Source organism: Gigantopelta aegis, chromosome 8 (genome assembly GCF_016097555.1).
Source record: "Gigantopelta aegis isolate Gae_Host chromosome 8, Gae_host_genome, whole genome shotgun sequence".
Lineage (NCBI taxonomy): Eukaryota > Metazoa > Mollusca > Gastropoda > Neomphalida > Peltospiridae > Gigantopelta > Gigantopelta aegis.
Window position 1 is genome coordinate 3,420,008 of NC_054706.1, and position 24,870 is coordinate 3,444,877.

At 37.7% G+C, this 24,870-nt stretch overlaps 1 protein-coding gene across 2 annotated transcripts in view; it reads left to right on the forward strand.

The window, feature by feature from the left end:
- Nucleotides 1-24,870, forward strand: part of LOC121378576 (dynein heavy chain 3, axonemal-like) — a 128,908-nt gene that overhangs the window by 54,725 nt on the left and 49,313 nt on the right. For both annotated transcript variants that reach the window (XM_041506821.1, XM_041506822.1), the window contains exons 34-44: nucleotides 747-969; nucleotides 1,941-2,071; nucleotides 3,319-3,735; nucleotides 4,464-4,625; nucleotides 5,193-5,318; nucleotides 11,537-11,694; nucleotides 12,113-12,193; nucleotides 12,740-12,923; nucleotides 13,815-14,000; nucleotides 14,995-15,221; nucleotides 23,247-23,450. In XM_041506821.1, the coding sequence (XP_041362755.1) occupies nucleotides 747-969; nucleotides 1,941-2,071; nucleotides 3,319-3,735; nucleotides 4,464-4,625; nucleotides 5,193-5,318; nucleotides 11,537-11,694; nucleotides 12,113-12,193; nucleotides 12,740-12,923; nucleotides 13,815-14,000; nucleotides 14,995-15,221; nucleotides 23,247-23,450 (2,099 nt within the window). The remainder of the gene's footprint in view (nucleotides 1-746; nucleotides 970-1,940; nucleotides 2,072-3,318; nucleotides 3,736-4,463; nucleotides 4,626-5,192; nucleotides 5,319-11,536; nucleotides 11,695-12,112; nucleotides 12,194-12,739; nucleotides 12,924-13,814; nucleotides 14,001-14,994; nucleotides 15,222-23,246; nucleotides 23,451-24,870) is intronic.

Consider the following 24,870-nt stretch of genomic DNA (forward strand, 5'->3'; position numbering starts at 1 on the left):
AAATTAAAGTCTCTTCCATGGTGGATTGTTAAATTGTATGAGTCAGTACATTATCTGGATTTTAAATTTGATTGTCATGTGTAAATTAAAGTCTACACTATGTTTGCATACATCATATGGATTAATAAATTATAATAGAGGGATCTAGCTCACTGGGTTATTTACGTTGTCACCATTTCTCCACATTTGGTATATGACCGAATGTCTTCTATCATTTTTGTAGAAGAATGCTCATAAATTATAATAGAGGTATCTAGCTCACTGGGTTATTTACATTGTCACCATTTCTCCACATTTGGTATATGACCGAATGTCTTCTATCATTTTTGTAGAAGAATGCTCATAAATTATAATAGAGGGATCTAGCTCACTGGGTTATTTACATTGTCACCATTTCTCCACATTTGGTATATGACCGAATGTCTTCTATCATTTTTGTAGAAGAATGCTCATAAATATGCTTTTACAATTGCTATTTATGGCAGCAGAGGCTTTTTTCTCCTTTCGTTAACAGACAACTGAGTTGTGTGCCCAGGACAGTGTGCCTCAACCTAAGTTTAATATAATAATTTGGGTTTACTCTGTTTTTGCAAAACGGAAATATGTTTTGCAATGAAGAATACATTATTTATTAGTTTTGGATCAAAATACATCGTCACCAGTGGTAGTGTGCATCACCATCAAGTCAGTATTTGACACTGAGGTATTGGTGGTGAGTTTGAATATTCTTTATTTCTGATGTCTAGGTTTACGAGATGATTCTAGTGCGTCACGGTCTAATGATCGTGGGCGAGCCGCTGGGCGGTAAGACGATGGCCTGGCAGGTGCTGGCGGCGGCGCTCGGAGACCTGTGTGTGTCAGGACAGTACGAGGAGTTCAAGACCATCTACCGAATCATCAACCCCAAGGCTATCACCATGGGCCAGCTGTACGGCTGTTTTGACCCCGTGTCTCATGAATGGAGTGACGGTAGGCTGTTCTTATTTATGTCAACTTAGTTTCATGCTTATATCCAGTTAGGGTTCAAGCACGCTGTCCTGGGCACACACCTCAGCTATCTGGGCTGTCTGTCCAGGACAGTGGGTTAGTTGTTAGTTGGTTAGTGGTTAGTGAAAGAGAAGAGCGTGTAGTAGCCTTACACCTACCCATTGAGCCCTTGAGAATTTGCTCTGGGTTTGAGCCGGTACTGGGCTGCAAATCCTGTACCTACCAGCCTGTAGTCTGATGGCTTAACCATTGCACCACCAAGGCTGGTTTGGTAGGTTATGCTTGGTTTCTTACCTTTCTTTCTTTCTGGGGTTTTGGGGGGGGGGGGGGGGGGGGGGGGGATGTATCCCAATGTTAAAGCGTCTGCCTGATGCACAGTTGGTCCAGGATTGATTCCCGTCGGTGGGCCCATTGGGCTATTTCTCATTCCAGCCAGTGAGCCACGACTGGTATATCAATGGCCATGGTATGTGCTATCCTGTTTGTGGGGTGGTACATACTCTAAAACTATATGTCAAAATTACCAAATGTTTGACATCCAATAGCCGATGATTAATAAATCATTGTGCTCTAGTGGTGTTGTTAAACAAAACAAACTTTAGCTTTCTTTTATTTTTAAAAGAAAGGATGTAACTCCATAGTAGAGTGCTTGCTTGAGTTGCAGGATCAGTTGCTCTCAGTGGAATTGAATTTGTCCCGTCCCACCAATTGCCCCATGACTGGTAAATCAACTCGGTTTGCTGTCCATCTCTGCATCAAAGTCCTTGTCTTCAAGGGTTTTTTTTGTGGCCATCGATGCCATGCATCAGACATTTCCATCAGCTTTTGCTGTGGGCTTAGTGTGACCACGTCTGAGAATGTTCAGGTCTCACATCTTAGTTTCTCTGTCCGACCTAAGTATTTGTATATCAGTTTTATAACAGTGGATTGAAGATGTCATTTTACCTTTGAAGGTGTGCTTGCAAATACATTCCGAGAGTACGCCAGCAATCCAAATGAAGACAGGAAGTGGATTTTGTTTGATGGTCCGGTTGATGCAGTGTGGATAGAGAACATGAACACTGTGCTTGACGACAACAAGAAAGTATGTAAACATAGCATGTGTCATTTAACTCTAAACTCTACATTATCAAGGTCTTAAAAACAATAGTCTTTAGATTTATGATGACAACAAGAAAGTATGTAAACATAGCATGTGTCATTTAACTCTAAACTCTACATTATCAAGGTCTTAAAAACAATAGTCTTTAGATTTATGATGACAACAAGAAAGTATGTAAACATAGCGTGTGTCATTTAACTCTAAACTCTACATTATCAAGGTCTTAAAAACAGTAGTCTTTAGATTTATGACGACAGCAAGAAAGTATGTAAACATATCATTTGTGTTGGTTACTTATATATTGCTTGAGGCCTTAAGAACAATAATCTCATATTTATTAATCTACATAAAGTAGTAGTGCAATCACCTGAGGTACAGTGGGTTCTGGCTCCTTCCACTCCCAACCAGTGCACTGTGGTGGGTGCAGGAAAGATCGTGGTTATGGGTTTGTAGTCTTATCTATGGAAAGTGTGTATATCGAGAATTCATCACAAGTGTTTTTTAATATACAAAAAATATCAACCGAGTCTATGTTAATCGGTACTTGTCATGGCTCTGTCAAGACAAGTACCGATTAACAAGACGAGGTTGATATTTTAAATATTAGAAAAGACAAGTAGCAAATTCTATTTATCCTATAACACTTCTAAAATAATATTTTCATTCGATATTTAATAAATCACAGTACTAAAGTCTCCTTCATCAGTAATATGACATCATCATAATAAGCACAAATTAGTTTGATGTCACACATTTATCTAAATCATATGAAAATGTTACGCTCAGGTATACATGTCTTGTTGGCTTGTAAACAAATGACCCATTCACAGCAACACATTATTACCTGCAGACCTTGCAAATTTGCATATATCTTTAAATTTGCATACCATTCTTACACGAGTTCTAGGGTGCAGATTTTTGATGAGTTTTCGTACACAGTTGTGTAGCATAATTGTATTATTTCCACTGTTAATAGTTGTAAGTCAGACGTATTAAAGCTGCGGCAGAAGTTTTAGGCTGTGTAAAATACTTTTGGCTATTGCAACCTTATTACAATGAACCTTTTTGTTTTAATTTTGTCAAATGTAATGTGCTTCTGGTCATCCTGGTGTTTGCAGCAGATTAAAATAATTTTTTTGTGAAACAAAATGGTCCGTACATCAGAAACTAGAATCAGTGTCCTTAACTAAACTGCTGCATGTTCTCTCTCTCTCTGTCTCTGTCCACAGCTGTGTCTGATGAGTGGTGAAATCATTCAGATGAGTAACAAGATGAATCTGATCTTCGAGCCTGCCGACCTGGAGCAGGCGTCCCCGGCCACCGTGAGTCGGTGTGGCATGATCTACCTGGAGCCGCACCAGCTGGGCTGGCGGCCGTTCAAAGACTCATACATGCAGCACGAGCTGCCCACCCAGCTGTCAGCGGAGGACCGAGAGCTGGTGGAGGACCTGTTCGAGTGGCTCGTCGACCCGTGTCTGCGCTTTGTCAACAAGGAGTGCAAGACGTTCATCAGCACCTCAGACATGCACCTCATCCAGTGCCTCATGAAGATGTACACCTGTCTGATGGACGAGATCAAAGAGACGCTCGCCATCGTGCTCGAGGAGGGGCAGGATCCACCGGCGAACATGTTGACAAACCAACAGGTAGGCATTTTCTCTCTCTTTCATCGACAATTAGGGTTTTTTAAAGATTTCTCTTTCTCTCATTCATGGACAATTTTGTATCTTCATTTCTTTTTCGCATATGACAAAGAAAGTGTTAAAATTGATAGATCAACAGGTAATCTTTCTTTCTCATTCATGGACATGGTTTTTTTTTAAAGATTTCTTTTTCTTAAAAAAAATTTCAATTCATAAACCAGCAGTTAATATAATGTTTATGGAAAAACTTTTAGTCCAGTTTCTTGTGAGTGGTTCAGATATAAGAATCTTATATTTTAGATTAATCCATTCTTTTTATATGTCTATCCAGTACTATAAAGAATCATGAACATGTTTCTAGTCATGAAGAATCTTCCAGAACGTATGTGTAAATAGACAAAGGTTATGAGTTTTTTCTTTGCTGGTGTAATCACAGATACATAACACCATCTATGAATATGATGTTGAAACAAGAAGTAAAATGAAAAAACCCACACAAAAACCTGATTATTCTGTGTAACTGATATACTGTTTTGCTTTATTTTCAGATCACACTGTGGCTTCAAGGTCTGTTTGTGTAACTGAAATACTGTTTTACATTATTTTCAGATCACACTGTGGCTTCAAGGTCTGTTTGTGTAACTGAAATACTGTTTTGCTTTATTTTCAGATCACACTGTGGCTTCAAGGTCTGTTTGTGTAACTGAAATACTGTTTTGCTTTATTTTCAGATCACACTGTGGCTTCAAGGTCTGTTTCTTTTCTGTGTGATCTGGACGATTGGAGGCACGATCACCAGCGACAGTCGTAAGAAGTTTGACAATTTTTTTCGCACGCTCATCAGTGGCACAGACCAGAACCACCTGAAACCAAAGAGTATCAAAATCACCAAGGTACGGAGATTAATAACTTTTCTTTATGTTCAGTTGTGTTTCTATCCTTTTTATGTACTGATTAATCTGTTTTTGAACTAATTCCACAAATCTAATATTGACATTGGAAATGTTTATGTATAAGGTTAGTTTTATACACTTAAAAGTGTTTTAAGTCTTATGATTGTCAAGTGGGAAGTATATGTGTTTTTATGTGATCATCATTAAAATTGTCAAACCGATATTTAAAAAATCTTAATTGATTTTTAAAATATGTTTTTTGAAATTTTCTCTACATGTATATGTTTGTTAAATAACAAGAATTAGTATTTCATAAGTAGTTATCTAATACATAAATATTACATCTCTAATAATATAATAAATATTTAAATTAAGTCATTTTAAAATGTAAAAAAGTGTCACCATTTATAATTTTGCATTTCATGCATTTAATTTTCTAATATCTTTAAAATTATTGATTTTATCCATAAAATAACAGTTATAAAGATGGACTAATTTAGATATATTTTTACACTAAAATGTGAAAACTCGTCATAAAATAAGAACTGTGTGTGTGTTATTTACCAGAGTAATTCAATCCCGGAGCGTGACACAGTGTTTGACTTCTGTTTTGAGAAGAAAGCCAGTGGTCACTGGGTCACCTGGATGGACACCATTGACAAGTCTCTGATGACCATCTCGCCACAGGCCAAGGTACGGGTTTCTTCTCTGTCATATGTGCAACTGTGCAGCAGCAGAAAAATGTTCTGTTCTGTGGATCTGTTAGGAGAAATAATCTGCTTCAGTGAATACTGATTTGTGTTCAGCCATGTTCTTGAGGCAGTTATCATGTGGTGTTTATTGTTCATCTATCAGTTTAACTCCAGCCAGCCACGTAACCACCTATACATGCACATTGTATACGTCCACTGTATTAATCAGGGATGTGATATAGCTCAATGGTAGATAACTTGTCTGTGGTGTGATAGATCAGGCTCCAGCCACCCTCAGTACACTGTCGGGGTTTTCCCCATCTCATCCAGTGTCCATGGAGTGGTATAACAAGGATCATGGTATGTGCTGTCCTGTGAATGAGGAATATTAAAGATCCATTGCTGCTGTTTTGTAGGTGTAGCTTGTGCTGCAGCAGTGGATTTCTTTTCTATCGGTATTCATTCATACATCTATATGTAGTTACTTATTCATTAATTCAGTAACATACAACTACATACATCCATTCATTTATCCATTAATGTCAATCCATCTGCCCATCTGTTCATCCATCCATCCACTAAAAAATTCTATCCATCCATATATCCGTCAATCCACCCAGCCCATCCATCCATCTATCTGTCCACCATCCACCTGTCTGTCCGTCCATCCATCCATCCATCCATCCACCCTTTTTCTACTCTGTTCATTCATTAAATCATGTTCACCTAATAGTATGTAATTCTTGTTTCTTTTGTCTGTGTATTAATGCATCCACCTATCTATATGTATTTATGTTGGAACATAAATCCAGGCAAATAATAGTTTAATAAACTAGCATATTATTCTCTTGTTCAGAAGAGAAAGAGCATAGATTATATGGAAATGCCAAAGAAAAAGGTTGTTAAAAAAATTAAGGTAAGAGTGCATGAACAAAACTTTTAAGAAATCACATGGTCTTCACTGGATGTCTGTGTATTATACTTGGTACCGTACACATTGAGAAATCACAAGGTCTTCACTGGATGTCTGTGTATTATACTTGGTACCGTACACATTGAGAAATCACACGGTCTTCACTGGATGTCTGTGTATTATACTTGGTACCGTACACTTTGAGAAGTCACAAGGTCTTCACTGGATGTCTGTGTATTATACTTGGTACCGTACACATTGAGAAATCACACGGTCTTCACTGGATGTCTGTGTATTATACTTGGTACCGTACACATTGAGAAATCACACGGTCTTCACTGGATGTCTGTGTATTATACTTGGTACCGTACACATTGAGAAGTCACAAGGTCTTCACTGGATGTCTGTGTATTATACTTGGTACCGTACACATTGAGAAGTCACACGGTCTTCACTGGATGTCTGTGTATTATACTTGGTACCGTACACTTTGAGAAATCACAAGGTCTTCACTGGATGTCTGTGTATTATACTTGGTACCGTACACTTTGAGAAATCACACGGTCTTCACTGGATGTCTGTGTATTATACTTGGTACCGTACACATTGAGAAATCACAAGGTCTTCACTGGATGTCTGTGTATTATACTTGGTACCGTACACATTGAGAAATCACACGGTCTTCACTGGATGTCTGTGTATTATACTTGGTACCGTACACATTGAGAAATCACACGGTCTTCACTGGATGTCTGTGTATTATACTTGGTACCGTACACATTGAGAAATCACAAGGTCTTCACTGGATGTCTGTGTATTATACTTGGTACCGTACACATTGAGAATTCACACGGTCTTCACTGGATGTCTGTGTATTATACTTGGTACCGTACACATTGAGAATTCACACGGTCTTCACTGGATGTCTGTGTATTATACTTGGTACCGTACACTTTGAGAAGTCACAAGGTCTTCACTGGATGTCTGTGTATTATACTTGGTACCGTACACATTGAGAATTCACACGGTCTTCACTGGATGTCTGTGTATTATACTTGGTACCGTACACATTGAGAATTCACACGGTCTTCAATGGATGTCTGTGTATTATACTTGGTACCGTACACATTGAGAATTCACAAGGTCTTCACTGGATGTCTGTGTATTATACTTGGTACCGTACACATTGAGAATTCACACGGTCTTCACTGGATGTCTGTGTATTATACTTGGTACCGTACACATTGAGAAATCACACGGTCTTCACTGGATGTCTGTGTATTATACTTGGTACCGTACACATTGAGAAATCACAAGGTCTTCACTGGATGTCTGTGTATTATACTTGGTACCGTACACATTGAGAATTCACACGGTCTTCACTGGATGTCTGTGTATTATACTTGGTACCGTACACATTGAGAATTCACACGGTCTTCACTGGATGTCTGTGTATTATACTTGGTACCGTACACTTTGAGAAGTTACAAGGTCTTCACTGGATGTCTGTGTATTATACTTGGTACCGTACACATTGAGAATTCACAAGGTCTTCACTGGATGTCTGTGTATTATACTTGGTACCGTACACATTGAGAAATCACAAGGTCTTCACTGGATGTCTGTGTATTATACTTGGTACCGTACACATTGAGAAGTCACAAGGTCTTCACTGGATGTCTGTGTATTATACTTGGTACCGTACACATTGAGAAATCACAAGGTCTTCACTGGATGTCTGTGTATTACACTTGGTACCGTACACATTGAGAAGTCACAAGGTCTTCACTGGATGTCTGTGTATTATACTTGGTACCGTACACTTTGAGAAATCACACGGTCTTCACTGGATGTCTGTGTATTATACTTGGTACCGTACACTTTGAGAAGTCACAAGGTCTTCACTGGATGTCTGTGTATTATACTTGGTACCGTACACATTGAGAAGTCACAAGGTCTTCACTGGATGTCTGTGTATTATACTTGGTACCGTACACTTTGAGAAGTCACAAGGTCTTCACTGGATGTCTGTGTATTATACTTGGTACCGTACACATTGAGAAGTCACACGGTCTTCACTGGATGTCTGTGTATTATACTTGGTACCGTACACATTGAGAATTCACACGGTCTTCACTGGATGTCTGTGTATTATACTTGGTACCGTACACATTGAGAAATCACAAGGTCTTCACTGGATGTCTGTGTATTATACTTGGTACCGTACACATTGAGAAATCACAAGGTCTTCACTGGATGTCTGTGTATTATACTTGGTACCGTACACATTGAGAAATCACACGGTCTTCACTGGATGTCTGTGTATTATACTTGGTACCGTACACATTGAGAATTCACACGGTCTTCACTGGATGTCTGTGTATTATACTTGGTACCGTACACATTGAGAATTCACACGGTCTTCACTGAATGTCTGTGTATTATACTTGGTACCGTACACATTGAGAAATCACACGGTCTTCACTGGATGTCTGTGTATTATACTTGGTACCGTACACATTGAGAAATCACACGGTCTTCACTGGATGTCTGTGTATTATACTTGGTACCGTACACATTGAGAAATCACACGGTCTTCACTGGATGTCTGTGTATTATACTTGGTACAAACGTCACTGGACAATATCACATTGTACTGTACACATTGTCAAACATTCATTGTATCCAACAGTTAGAGCAAGTTTGCATGGAGATTGTTGGGAGAAACATCACTGGAAAATAGCATATTGTGATCACTGAATGTTTGGATGTTGTACATGGTCAGTAATGTTACTGTACGCACTATGGTTAAAATAAGATGTATCCAGCGAGTAGAGTAACTTTGCATGAAGATTGTTGGAGAATTTCACTGGAAAAGTTTACAGGATGTTCACTTGATGTTTGTATTTTGTACATGGTCAGTATCTTTACTGTACACACTGTGATTAAAATAAGATGTATCCAAAAATCTAGGTAAGTATGCATGAAGATTGTTAGAAAAAAATTATTCACTGGAAAATATCACGTAGTGTTCACTGGATGTTTGTATTTTACAAAAATCTGAAAGTAAAAAGAATAATAGAAGAAATTTTCTTTCTAAGAAAATAACAAAAATAAAGACAGAGAACATGCATGTTGTCCTATCTCTAAAACTCACCCATCCACATGTTCACCATACAACCCATGTTAGTGTTTTCTTTGTCAGTCTTTTAAAAATAGTTTTAATCAGCTGTACTAATACACTGATTTCTTATTTAATGTATGTGAAAACTGATACAAGACAGTTCATTATAATCACAGGGAAGTTATCCACTTTACATTACAAGTACTCGCATACTCTGTTAGTTGTTGTACTAAGGAGGCATCAGTACTCAATTCTTTGTAGTCATCAGCTTTAGATCACTGACTTTACATTACAAGTACTTGCATACTCTGTTAGTTGTTGTACTAAGGAGGCATCAGTACTCAATTCTTTGTAGTCATCACCTTTAGATCACTGACTTTACATTACAAGTACTTGCATACTCTGTTAGTTGTTGTACTAAGGAGGCATCAGTACTCAATTCTTTGTAGTCATCAGCTTTATATCCCTGACTTTACATTACAAGTACTTGCATACACTGTTAGTTGTTGTACTAAGGAGGCATCAGTACTCAATTCTTTGTAGTCATCACCTTTAGATCACTGACTTTACATTACAAGTACTTGCATACTCTGTTAGTTGTTGTACTAAGGAGGCATCAGTACTCAATTCTTTGTAGTCATCACCTTTAGATCACTGACTTTACATTACAAGTACTTGCATACTCTGTTAGTTGTTGTACTAAGGAGGCATCAGTACTCAATTTTTTGTAGTCATCACCTTTAGATCACTGACTTTACATTACAAGTACTCGCATACTCTGTTAGTTGTTGTACTAAGGAGGCATCAGTACTCAATTCTTTGTAGTCATCACCTTTAGATCACTGACTTTACATTACAAGTACTCGCATACTCTGTTAGTTGTTGTACTAAGGAGGCATCAGTACTCAATTCTTTGTAGTCATCACCTTTTGATCACTGACTTTACATTACAAGTACTCGCATACTCTGTTAGTTGTTGTACTAAGGAGGCATCAGTACTCAATTCTTTGTAGTCATCACCTTTAGATCACTGACTTTACATTACAAGTACTCGCATACTCTGTTAGTTGTTGTACTAAGGAGGCATCAGTACTCAATTCTTTGTAGTCATCACCTTTAGATCACTGACTTTACATTACAAGTACTCGCATACTCTGTTAGTTGTTGTACTAAGGAGGCATCAGTACTCAATTCTTTGTAGTCATCACCTTTAGATCACTGACTTTACATTACAAGTACTCGCATACTCTGTTAGTTGTTGTACTAAGGAGGCATCAGTACTCAATTCTTTGTAGTCATCACCTTTTGATCACTGACTTTACATTACAAGTACTCGCATACTCTGTTAGTTGTTGTACTAAGGAGGCATCAGTACTCAATTCTTTGTAGTCATCACCTTTTGATCACTGACTTTTCTCAAATGTTGCGACACATGTTATGATCAGTACCTAACTATTTTATTAATGAGGGTAATAGCATTACATTGACATGAGTCTTATTTTAATGTTTTTTCATGTTCATATATTCAATTATTTTTCATTAATTTATTAATAACATTTGTTGATATCTATTGTTACTTAAACCAGTCTTTATTCAACTATAATTGAGATGTTACACTCTGACGATGGTAAATAGAGAATAACTAGTTAATAATGTAGGATATCGGCTTTATCCTGTGAAGGTAAGAATTGAAAATTTCACATTTTGGCCCAAACAGGATAAAGCTGATACCCTACATCATTAACTAGTTATTATTTTTATTCTGCAGTTCATCAGGCATTAAGGGGACAAAACTATTATTTCTGTTATTTTACATAAAACATTGTACATGTATGATAACTTAGAGGTCGAATTTTCAAAAATGTCATAAATAGCCAGCATTTTAGGGTTCAATATGGATGCCAAAAATTAACAGCAATTTAGTGAATTTGAATTAAGTAACATTATGTTTCAAACTAGCTAATATATAAATGAAAATATCATACAGTTTTTGAATTAGTGTTTTCGAATAGCCTGGTATTTATGTGTTTCATGATGATGACAGTAACAGTTTTGAATCATTCAAATTTCTATTACACTCTGTAACGACTTGCTCAAGACAAACTCAGTTATGATACTGACTATCTATGCTGCTGTATGTCTTGATAAAACTGCCTGACAGCCTGTATTGTTTGTGTTGTAGGTATCGGAGTTGATCATCCCAACCAAAGTGACAGCTCGACAGAGTTACTTCCTCAGCCTCTATCTGAGTCACGAGATGTCCATGCTCTTCATTGGGCCGACCGGAACGGGCAAGTCGGCCATTACTAACAACCACCTTCTCGGACTGCCCAAAGACTTGTGAGTGACACACAGTTCTTGTCTAATCTAGACATAGTTGTAGTAATCAGCTGCTTAGTTCTTACTCAGGTGAATTGTGATTGTAGAAGATTTTAATAATTGAGATTTAAGATCCAACTGAACAGTTTATTACTACAGGGGTTTTTTCACCTAAATATTTTGTGAGGTTTTTTTCTTCATTTTTTAAGTTTCACTCACCTTGGTAAGTTTTAGTTTCTATTTTGAACAACATTGTTCTTTACATAATGATTATTATTGACTGGAAACATTTGTGATGTGATATCATTTACATTTTTCTAGTTTCTAACTTTATCAGTTGAGTCAAATTGTGATTAGGACATGTTATTTTCAAGTGTGTCTTCATATATACTCAGAGTGCACTGTTTGTTTGATGCTTCGCCGTGGTGTTTCTCTTCAGATACATTCCCAACTGCATCAACTTTTCTGCCAGGACATCGGCCAACCAAACACAGGATATTGTCATGTCCAAACTCGACAGGTTTGTTCTTCATGGTTCTTATGCTGTTCTAACAAACAATAAGAAAACAGAAGACTACATTTGAAGTAACAGCATAATGAATGAAAACACTATAATGTCAAAGCTGTTATTAAAGCAAATGAAAGTTATAATAGGGGAAAATATTGGCTCTCTTGTGATTGGAGGAAACTAAAAGCTACAATATGTCTAAACAGCAGATTAGTCTAGCATTTGGCAACAGATCAAACTGAACGTTATGAATAGTTAAACCTGTTTTATGGAACATATTATAAAGCTATAATTGGGCCAAATAGTTCTACAGTTAAGTACTAATTGTACAGCAACATATAGTGAAGTCCAGATAAAGACACCAATGCTAAAAGAACAAACCAAAAACTTGTTATTATTTTGTTTTTAAATAACAGAATACTGCTTGTAAATGTTAACACATGTAATCTAGTGTTCAAGTGATTTCAATTGCATGCTACAAATTAAAATAAAAATGTTTTAAATTCTCTTTTGAAACAAAGTATTTCTCTGTTTTAATTTTGACTGATTTCATTTTAGACGTCGTAAAGGCCTGTTTGGTCCGCCGATGGGTAAGAAGTCTGTGGTGTTTGTGGATGACCTGAACATGCCTGCCAAGGAGAAGTACGGAGCCCAGCCACCCATCGAGCTGCTCCGACAGTGGATCGACCACGGGCACTGGTACGACAGGAAGGACACCACAAAAGTCTTCCTCGTAGACGTCGTACGTATATCAGACCTTCTAATATGTTGGGGGTTTTAAAACAGTATTTATCAGCCGCCCATCGAGCTGCTCCGACGGTGGCTCAACCACGGGCACTGGTACGACAGGAAGGACACCACGAAGGTTTTCCTCGTAGACATCATACATATATCAGACCTTCTAATATGTTGGGGTTTTAAACAATATTTACTGACGTTTGTATTAATGTTGGGGATTGACCAACAAGCAATGCCTATATTAAGGTCTCTCCCTACATTTTACAATTACAAATTTTACATGGCATATTGTGTTAAATATGTTATTCATTTGCTTTGATGGAATGTTGTGGTATGTTATCTCATGTTGTGTTTTTTTCTTTAAACAAACTTTATGCTAAATAATGGTGAAGTGATCAACTATTTCATAGATGTTGATAACAAAAAAGGGTTGTGTATTCTATTGAGTTCTATAATTATAAGCTCGAGTATTGGCAATTTTATACAACTTAAACTATGATGTTCATTGGTATTTGATCCCTGTGAATTTAAATATGGGCATCATGTGATACAGCCATAGTTATGACGTTGAATGGATCCACCAAAGTGGTTCGATCCTGTGACACAAGCACCTCAACCGACTGAGATAAATCCCCCCCCCCCCCCCCCCATAGTAATGAAGTACTCCCAACTATAAAAGTGAAGTACTACAGCTTAAGTCGTGAAGTTCACATGAAGAAGTAAGCATGTTGTTCATCAGTATTATCCAATGCCATATAACCGTATTGAGTGTGTCGTTAAATAAAACATTTCTTTCTTTATCTTTCGTCAGTATTATATTAATTTATCGTTAGAAGATTTGTGTTGTACATATTTGGCTTTACACTTTAATGTTTGCTTTTTTGTTTTTTCTCAGCTGTTTGTGTCTGCCATGGGTCCCCCTGGTGGAGGTCGTAATGACATCAGTGGGCGGTTTTCCCGCCATCTGAACATTGTTTCCATTGATGAGTTTGACGATGACACGATGACGCGCATATTCACCACCATCACGGACTGGCATTTCTCAAAAGGCTTTGAGTCGTCATTTCCAAGAAACGGAAAGGTGAGCTTCATTTGATACATTACTATGACTGCATATACATCTGGTATGGTGGTAAAGCTGTGATTGTCCAACTGTTGGTTTGTTTTTGTTTTTGGGGTGGTGGTTGCACATTTCCATATCACATTTATCAGCCTTAATCCAAAGATCTCTGTTATACATCTGTAGAAACCTTAGTGTTTGAAAACTGGCAATCACTAATTGACAGAGATGAAAAACATGAATATTTTATCCTGAATTCCATTTTAGTGCCAACATTATTCTTTGTTCTATCATTCTCATTATCTTAATATAAAAACAAAAAAAACCTTTCCAATTTGTCCCACGATTTCCATCTGTTTCGACCCTTTCTGTCAGTTTCCTCCGACTCTGTCTTCTGAGCTGTCTACACCATCGCCTACCTGTCTCAACTTCCTCCACAGGTGCAGTCTCTGTGTATTTCCCTGCACCCACCTGGCATCCTCGTCCTCTGCCGCTAGTAAAGCTGGTCTGACCCACGGCACTAACGACTGCCAGTAGTAGGGGTGCATAGTAGGTGGTTACAAGTGCCTCTTAAAAATGCCAGAAGTAACTACTGAACACTCCGCGAAGTTATCAGACTAAGACCACAGCTAAAAGCTGATGGGGAATGGCAGGTGTGTGGCACAGATAGCCACAAGAGATAAGCACCTGTCGCGGTTGGAGAGACAAGGACTGGGATGTGGAGGTGGACAGCAAAAGAAGTTGAAAGATAGAGTTGCCAGATCGGGAAGAAATGAGATGGAATTCAAAGGAGAGAAAGGAAAGGGGGCAGTGGGATAAAAACAAATAATAATAATAAAACACCCACCATTATTCTTTGATAAAAAGCTAACCTTTACTCTTCAAGATCCTGTAAAGCTTTCTGCATTTACGGTCAGTTCTTTTGATTTCGGAATTAAAATGTAACAATCTTATCAAATTTGATGTAGACAGTTTTTAAGCATTGTAGTATTTCATGTAAGTTTATTTTTGCCAGCTTCTGGTGGCAGCCACCATGGGTGTGTACAAAGAGGCAATCGTGAACTTCCTGCCGACCCCGACAAAGAGTCACTACGTGTTCAACTTGCGTGACTTCTCACGCGTCATCCGAGGAGTCCTTCTCGTCCCGCCCACACACATGCTGGAGCCCGAGAAACTGATGAGACTGTGGATCCATGAGGTCTACCGAGTCTTCTACGACCGGCTCACTGATGAACAGGACAGGTGGGATTTTACACTTACCTCACATTCACTGTGTCTTTGTGATTTCATTTAACAAACAGGACAGGTGGGATTTTACACTTACCTCACATTCACTGTGTCTTTGTGATTTCATTTAACAAACAGGACAGGTGGGATTTTACACTTACCTCACATTCACTGTGTCTTTGTGATTTCATTTAACAAACAGGACAGGTGGGATTTTACACTTACCTCACATTCACTGTGTCTTCATGATTTCATTTAACAAACAGGACAGGTGGGATTTTATACTTACCTTCTGACATTCACTGTGTCTTTGTGATTTCATTTAACAAACAGGACAGGTGGGATTTTACACTTACCTCACATTCACTGTGTCTTTGTGATATCATTTAACAAACATGGCAGGTGGGATTTTACACTTACCTTCTGACATTCACTGTGTCTGTGATTTCATTTAACAAACAGGACAGGTGGGATTTTACACTTACCTTCTGACATTCACTGTGTCTTCGTGATTTCATTTAACAAACAGGACAGGTGGGATTTTACACTTACCTCATATTCACTGTGTCTTCGTGATTTCATTTAACAAACAGGACAGGTGGGATTTTACACTTACCTTCTGACATTCACTGTGTCTTCGTGATTTCATTTAACAAACAGGGCAGGTGGGATTTTACACTTACTCACATTCACTGTGTCTTCGTGATTTCATTTAACAAACAGGACAGGTGGGATTTTACACTTACCTTCTGACATTCACTGTGTCTTTGTGATTTCATTTAACAAACAGGACAGGTGGGATTTTACACTTACCTTCTGACATTCACTGTGTCTTCGGGATTTCATTTAACAAACAGGACAGGTGGGATTTTACACTTACCTCATATTCACTGTGTCTTCGTGATTTCATTTAACAAACAGGACAGGTGGGATTTTACACTTACCTTCTGACATTCACTGTGTCTTCGTGATTTCATTTAACAAACAGGGCAGGTGGGATTTTACACTTACTCACATTCACTGTGTCTTCATGATTTCATTTAACAAACAGGACAGGTGGGATTTTACACTTACCTTCTGACATTCACTGTGTCTTTGTGATTTCATTTAACAAACAGGACAGGTGGGATTTTACACTTACCTCATATTCACTGTGTCTTCGTGATTTCATTTAACAAACAGGACAGGTGGGATTTTACACTTACCTCACATTCACTGTGTCTTCGTGATTTCATTTAACAAACAGGACAGGTGGGATTTTACACTTACCTTCTGACATTCACTGTGTCTTTGTGATTTCATTTAACAAACAGGACAGGTGGGATTTTACACTTACCTTCTGACATTCACTGTGTCTTCGTGATTTCATTTAACAAACAGGACAGGTGGGATTTTACACTTACCTTCAAACATTCACTGTGTCTTCGTGATTTCATTTAACAAACAGGACAGGTGGGATTTTACACTTACCTTCAAACATTCACTGTGTCTTCGTGATTTCATTTAACAAACAGGACAGGTGGGATTTTACACTTACCTTCAAACATTCACTGTGTCTTCGTGATTTCATTTAACAAACAGGACAGGTGGGATTTTACACTTACCTCACATTCACTGTGTCTTTGTGATTTCATTTAGCAAACAGGACAGGTGGGATTTTACACTTACTCACATTCACTGTGTCTTCGTGATTTCATTTAACAAACAGGACAGGTGGGATTTTACACTTACTCACATTCACTGTGTCTTCGTGATTTCATTTAACAAACAGGACAGGTGGGATTTTACACTTACCTCACATTCACTGTGTCTTCGTGATTTCATTTAACAAACAGGACAGGTGGGATTTTACACTTACCTCACATTCACTGTGTCTGTGATTTCATTTAACAAACAGGACAGGTGGGATTTTACACTTACCTTCTGACATTCACTGTGTCTTCGTGATTTCATTTAACAAACAGGACAGGTGGGATTTTACACTTACCTCATATTCACTGTGTCTTCGTGATTTCATTTAACAAACAGGACAGGTGGGATTTTACACTTACCTTCTGACATTCACTGTGTCTTCGTGATTTCATTTAACAAACAGGGCAGGTGGGATTTTACACTTACTCACATTCACTGTGTCTTCGTGATTTCATTTAACAAACAGGACAGGTGGGATTTTACACTTACCTTCTGACATTCACTGTGTCTTTGTGATTTCATTTAACAAACAGGACAGGTGGGATTTTACACTTACCTTCTGACATTCACTGTGTCTTCGGGATTTCATTTAACAAACAGGACAGGTGGGATTTTACACTTACCTCATGTTCACTGTGTCTTCGTGATTTCATTTAACAAACAGGACAGGTGGGATTTTACACTTACCTTCTGACATTCACTGTGTCTTCGTGATTTCATTTAACAAACAGGGCAGGTGGGATTTTACACTTACTCACATTCACTGTGTCTTCATGATTTCATTTAACAAACAGGACAGGTGGGATTTTACACTTACCTTCTGACATTCACTGTGTCTTTGTGATTTCATTTAACAAACAGGACAGGTGGGATTTTACACTTACCTCATATTCACTGTGTCTTCGTGATTTCATTTAACAAACAGGACAGGTGGGATTTTACACTTACCTCACATTCACTGTGTCTTCGTGATTTCATTTAACAAACAGGACAGGTGGGATTTTACACTTACCTTCTGACATTCACTGTGTCTTTGTGATTTCATTTAACAAACAGGACAGGTGGGATTTTACACTTACCTTCTGACATTCACTGTGTCTTCGTGATTTCATTTAACAAACAGGACAGGTGGGATTTTACACTTACCTTCAAACATTCACTGTGTCTTCGTGATTTCATTTAACAAACAGGACAGGTGGGATTTTACACTTACCTTCTGACATTCACTGTGTCTTCGTGATTTCATTTAACAAACAGGACAGGTGGGATTTTACACTTACCTTCAGACATTCACTGTGTCGTCGTGATTTCATTTAACAAACAGGACAGGTGGGATTTTACACTTATCTCACATTCACTGTGTCTTCGTGATTTCATTTAACAAACAGGACAGGTGGGATTTTACACTTATCTCACATTCACTGTGTCTTCGTGATTTCATTTAACAAACAGGACAGGTGGGATTTTACACTTACCTCACATTCACTGTGTCTTCGTGATTTCATTTAACAAACAGGACAGGTGGGATTTTACACTTATCTCACATTCACTGTGTCTTCGTGATTTCATTTAACAAACAGGACAGGTGGGATTTTACACTTATCTCACATTCACTGTGTCTTCGTGATTTCATTTAACAAACAGGACAGGTGGGATTTTACACTTACCTTCAAACATTCACTGTGTCTTCGTGATTTCATTTAACAAACAGGACAGGTGGGATTTTACACTTACCTCACATTCACTGTGTCTTTGTGATTTCATTTAACAAACAGGACAGGTGGGATTTTACACTTACCTTCTGACATTCACTGTGTCTTTGTGATTTCATTTAACAAACAGGACAGGTGGGATTTTACACTTACCTTCTGACATTCACTGTGTCTTCGTGATTTCATTTAACAAACAGGACAGGTGGGATTTTACACTTACCTTCAAACATTCACTGTGTCTTCGTGATTTCATTTAACAAACAGGACAGGTGGGATTTTACACTTACCTTCTGACATTCACTGTGTCTTCGTGATTTCATTTAACAAACAGGACAGGTGGGATTTTACACTTACCTTCAAACATTCACTGTGTCTTCGTGATTTCATTTAACAAACAGGACAGGTGGGATTTTACACTTACCTCAAACATTCACTGTGTCTTCGTGATTTCATTTAACAAACAGGACAGGTGGGATTTTACACTTACCTCACATTCACTGTGTCTTCGTGATTTCATTTAACAAACAGGACAGGTGGGATTTTACACTTACCTCACATTCACTGTGTCTTCGTGATTTCATTTAACAAACAGGACAGGTGGGATTTTACACTTACCTCACATTCACTGTGTCTTCGTGATTTCATTTAACAAACAGGACAGGTGGGATTTTACACTTACCTCACATTCACTGTGTCTTCGTGATTTCATTTAACAAACAGGACAGGTGGGATTTTACACTTACCTCACATTCACTGTGTCTTCCTGATTTCATTTAACAAACAGGACAGGTGGGATTTTACACTTACCTCACATTCACTGTGTCTTCATGATTTCATTTAACAAACAGGACAGGTGGGATTTTACACTTACCTTCTGACATTCACTGTGTCTTCGTGATTTCATTTAACAAACAGGACAGGTGGGATTTTACACTTACCTCATATTCACTGTGTCTTCCTTCGTGATTTCATTTAACAAACAGGACAGGTGGGATTTTACACTTACCTTCTGACATTCACTGTGTCTTCGTGATTTCATTTAACAAACAGGTCAGGTGGGATTTTACACTTACTCACATTCACTGTGTCTTTGTGATTTCATTTAACAAACAGGACAGGTGGGATTTTACACTTACCTTCTGACATTCACTGTGTCTTTGTGATTTCATTTAACAAACAGGACAGGTGGGATTTTACACTTACCTCATATTCACTGTGTCTTCGTGATTTCATTTAACAAACAGGACAGGTGGGATTTTACACTTACCTCACATTCACTGTGTCTTCGTGATTTCATTTAACAAACAGGACAGGTGGGATTTTACACTTACCTTCTGACATTCACTGTGTCTTCGTGATTTCATTTAACAAACAGGACAGGTGGGATTTTACACTTACCTTCTGACATTCACTGTGTCTTCGTGATTTCATTTAACAAACAGGACAGGTGGGATTTTACACTTACCTCACATTCACTGTGTCTTCGTGATTTCATTTAACAAACAGGACAGGTGGGATTTTACACTTACCTCTGACATTCACTGTGTCTTCGTGATTTCATTTAACAAACAGGACAGGTGGGATTTTACACTTACCTTCAAACATTCACTGTGTCTTCGTGATTTCATTTAACAAACAGGACAGGTGGGATTTTACACTTATCTCACATTCACTGTGTCTTCGTGATTTCATTTAACAAACAGGACAGGTGGGATTTTACACTTACCTTCACATTCACTGTGTCTTCGTGATTTCATTTAACAAACAGGACAGGTGGGATTTTACACTTACCTCACATTCACTGTGTCTTCGTGATTTCATTTAACAAACAGGACAGGTGGGATTTTACACTTACCTCACATTCACTGTGTCTTCGTGATTTCATTTAACAAACAGGACAGGTGGGATTTTACACTTACCTTCAAACATTCACTGTGTCTTCGTGATTTCATTTAACAAACAGGACAGGTGGGATTTTACACTTACCTTCAAACATTCACTGTGTCTTCGTGATTTCATTTAACAAACAGGACAGGTGGGATTTTACACTTACCTTCTGACATTCACTGTGTCTTCGTGATTTCATTTAACAAACAGGACAGGTGGGATTTTACACTTACCTTCTGACATTCACTGTGTCTTCGTGATTTCATTTAACAAACAGGACAGGTGGGATTTTACACTTACCTTCAAACATTCACTGTGTCTTCGTGATTTCATTTAACAAACAGGACAGGTGGGATTTTACACTTACCTTCACATTCACTGTGTCTTCGTGATTTCATTTAACAAACAGGACAGGTGGGATTTTACACTTACCTCACATTCACTGTGTCTTCGTGATTTCATTTAACAAACAGGACAGGTGGGATTTTACACTTACCTCACATTCACTGTGTCTTCGTGATTTCATTTAACAAACAGGACAGGTGGGATTTTACACTTACCTCACATTCACTGTGTCTTCGTGATTTCATTTAACAAACAGGACAGGTGGGATTTTACACTTACCTCACATTCACTGTGTCTTCCTGATTTCATTTAACAAACAGGACAGGTGGGATTTTACACTTACCTCACATTCACTGTGTCTTCGTGATTTCATTTAACAAACAGGACAGGTGGGATTTTACACTTACCTCACATTCACTGTGTCTTCGTGATTTCATTTAACAAACAGGACAGGTGGGATTTTACACTTACCTTCTGACATTCACTGTGTCTTTGTGATTTCATTTAACAAACAGGACAGGTGGGATTTTACACTTACCTTCTGACATTCACTGTGTCTTCGTGATTTCATTTAACAAACAGGACAGGTGGGATTTTACACTTACCTTCAAACATTCACTGTGTCTTCGTGATTTCATTTAACAAACAGGACAGGTGGGATTTTACACTTACCTTCTGACATTCACTGTGTCTTCGTGATTTCATTTAACAAACAGGACAGGTGGGATTTTACACTTACCTCATATTCACTGTGTCTTCGTGATTTCATTTAACAAACAGGACAGGTGGGATTTTACACTTACCTTCTGACATTCACTGTGTCTTTGTGATTTCATTTAACAAACAGGACAGGTGGGATTTTACACTTACCTTCTGACATTCACTGTGTCTTCGTGATTTCATTTAACAAACAGGACAGGTGGGATTTTACACTTACCTTCAAACATTCACTGTGTCTTCGTGATTTCATTTAACAAACAGGACAGGTGGGATTTTACACTTACCTTCTGACATTCACTGTGTCTTCGTGATTTCATTTAACAAACAGGACAGGTGGGATTTTACACTTACCTTCAAACATTCACTGTGTCTTCGTGATTTCATTTAACAAACAGGACAGGTGGGATTTTACACTTATCTCACATTCACTGTGTCTTCGTGATTTCATTTAACAAACAGGACAGGTGGGATTTTACACTTACCTCACATTCACTGTGTCTTCGTGATTTCATTTAACAAACAGGACAGGTGGGATTTTACACTTACCTCACATTCACTGTGTCTTCCTGATTTCATTTAACAAACAGGACAGGTGGGATTTTACACTTACCTCACATTCACTGTGTCTTCCTGATTTCATTTAACAAACAGGACAGGTGGGATTTTACACTTACCTTCTGACATTCACTGTGTCTTCGTGATTTCATTTAACAAACAGGACAGGTGGGATTTTACACTTACCTTCAAACATTCACTGTGTCTTCGTGATTTCATTTAACAAACAGGACAGGTGGGATTTTACACTTACCTTCTGACATTCACTGTGTCTTCGTGATTTCATTTAACAAACAGGACAGGTGGGATTTTACACTTATCTCACATTCACTGTGTCTTCGTGATTTCATTTAACAAACAGGACAGGTGGGATTTTACACTTACCTCACATTCACTGTGTCTTTGTGATTTCATTTAACAAACAGGACAGGTGGGATTTTACACTTACCTCACATTCACTGTGTCTTCGTGATTTCATTTAACAAACAGGACAGGTGGGATTTTACACTTACCTCACATTCACTGTGTCTTTGTGATTTCATTTAACAAACAGGACAGGTGGGATTTTACACTTACCTCACATTCACTGTGTCTTCCTGATTTCATTTAACAAACAGGACAGGTGGGATTTTACACTTACCTCACATTCACTGTGTCTTCGTGATTTCATTTAACAAACAGGACAGGTGGGATTTTACACTTACCTTCTGACAATCACTGTGTCTTCGTGATTTCATTTAACAAACAGGACAGGTGGGATTTTACACTTACCTCACATTCACTGTGTCTTCCTGATTTCATTTAACAAACAGGACAGGTGGGATTTTACACTTACCTCACATTCACTGTGTCTTCGTGATTTCATTTAACAAACAGGACAGGTGGGATTTTACACTTACCTTCTGACAATCACTGTGTCTTCGTGATTTCATTTAACAAACAGGACAGGTGGGATTTAGTCTTCTCTAACATTTGCTGTGTCTTCATGATTTCATTTAACAAACAAGGTAGATGAGGTTTACAGTTAATACTTCTATTGACTGTTTTATGTTTCTGTACAGGTTTATTTATTCAGAACATCTTTCATTATTTTTCAAATTGACAGTTATATTTCTTGTTTTGATTTCAGAGTGACGTTTTGTCGCATAGTGCGGGAGATGTGTCAGAACCACTTCAAGCAGAACCTGGACAAGATCCTGGGTCACCTGTCAAAGAGCGGCACGGTGGAGGATGAGCACATCCGCAGTCTCTTCTTCGGCGACTACATGAACCCCGAAAACAAGGTGTACGACGAGGTGACCGACCTCAAGGAGCTCACCGCCACCATGGAACAGTGAGTCATCTTCGCAACACTGCTTTGGTCTTACAATGTTAGAGAGAAAGAGTCAAAATTGTCTATAAAAGCCCATCTCAGTGAGATCAGTAAAACATCCATTTGTAGACGTAAGGGTTAGGTTTATGGGCAGATAGTTGTTTTGGAATGCCCTGTATGGCAATTTTGACTAAATGATTTTAAATTGGTCACTTCAGTTTGTCTGTAATTTTGTTATATTTAATTTGTATACTGAAGAATGTGTCTTCATTAGATTCTGCCCAGCAGGCTATTTCTCGTTATAGCGAGTGCACCATGACTGGTATATCAAAAACTGTGGTATGTGCTATCCTGTCTGTGGGATGGTGCATATAAAAGATCCCTTGCTACTAATGGAAAAATGTAGCGGGTTTCCTCTCTGAGACTATATCATATGTAAAAATTACCAAATGTTTGACATCCAATAGCCGATCATTAATAAATCAATGTGTTCTAGTGGTGTTGTTAAACAAAACAAACTACAGTGAGATCAGTAAAACATCCATTTGTAGACATACGGGTTAGGTTTGTGGGCAGATAGTTGTTTTGGAATGTCCTGTATGGCAATTTTGACTCCATGATTTTAGGTTGGTCACTTCAGTTCATGACAATGGTAGGATTATCAGTGTCCCATGGACAGATTTCTAATTTGTCTCTAATTTTCTTATATCTAATTTATATACTGAAGAATGTGTCCGTTTTAGATTCTCGAGAATACTGTATGGTAGAAGTGATTATCAAATATAATAGATTCATTTCTCAGTTAGTGTATAAGTTTCATTCTAAAATTTATATCATATGAAATTAAAAGTATTTTGTGACATAGTATATTGTTATAGATTTTTATTATTATTATTTAAATAACTACAAATTTGTTTTTAGTCGTTACAATTTTATGATAGAGCTGTAAGTACAAAAACAAGATCATTATGTTTTTTCAACTATTGAGTCACATTTTCTAAAACTTGTATTTTTCTACTTTTACACTGTAATTTTTAGTCTTATAATCACATTAATTTACATTTTTCAATTTGAAAACACTTATCAGACATTACAGTTTTATTGTTAGCCTGTAAGTAAGACTGGTGTTTGATCAAGTCACATGACTAGGCTATATGCATCACTTTTAATTTCACTTTCTTATTGGAAACACAAAATATTTTGTGTCGAGGGCTTTTTTTTCTTTTTTTTCTTTTGAACAGAGAAATAAAAGTTAAAAATTAAAGTAAAAAAGTAAAATATGTAAATTTAACCTATATTTAGGCTCCTTCAAGTAGAAATACTATTGTATATATTTTATGTTCACAGTGTGTCAGTAAGCAATGTGTAGCATAATTAAAATAAGAAATATATGCTACTTAAAATATATACAGTTCTAACTGTTGGAGGGGAGAGTTTGGTG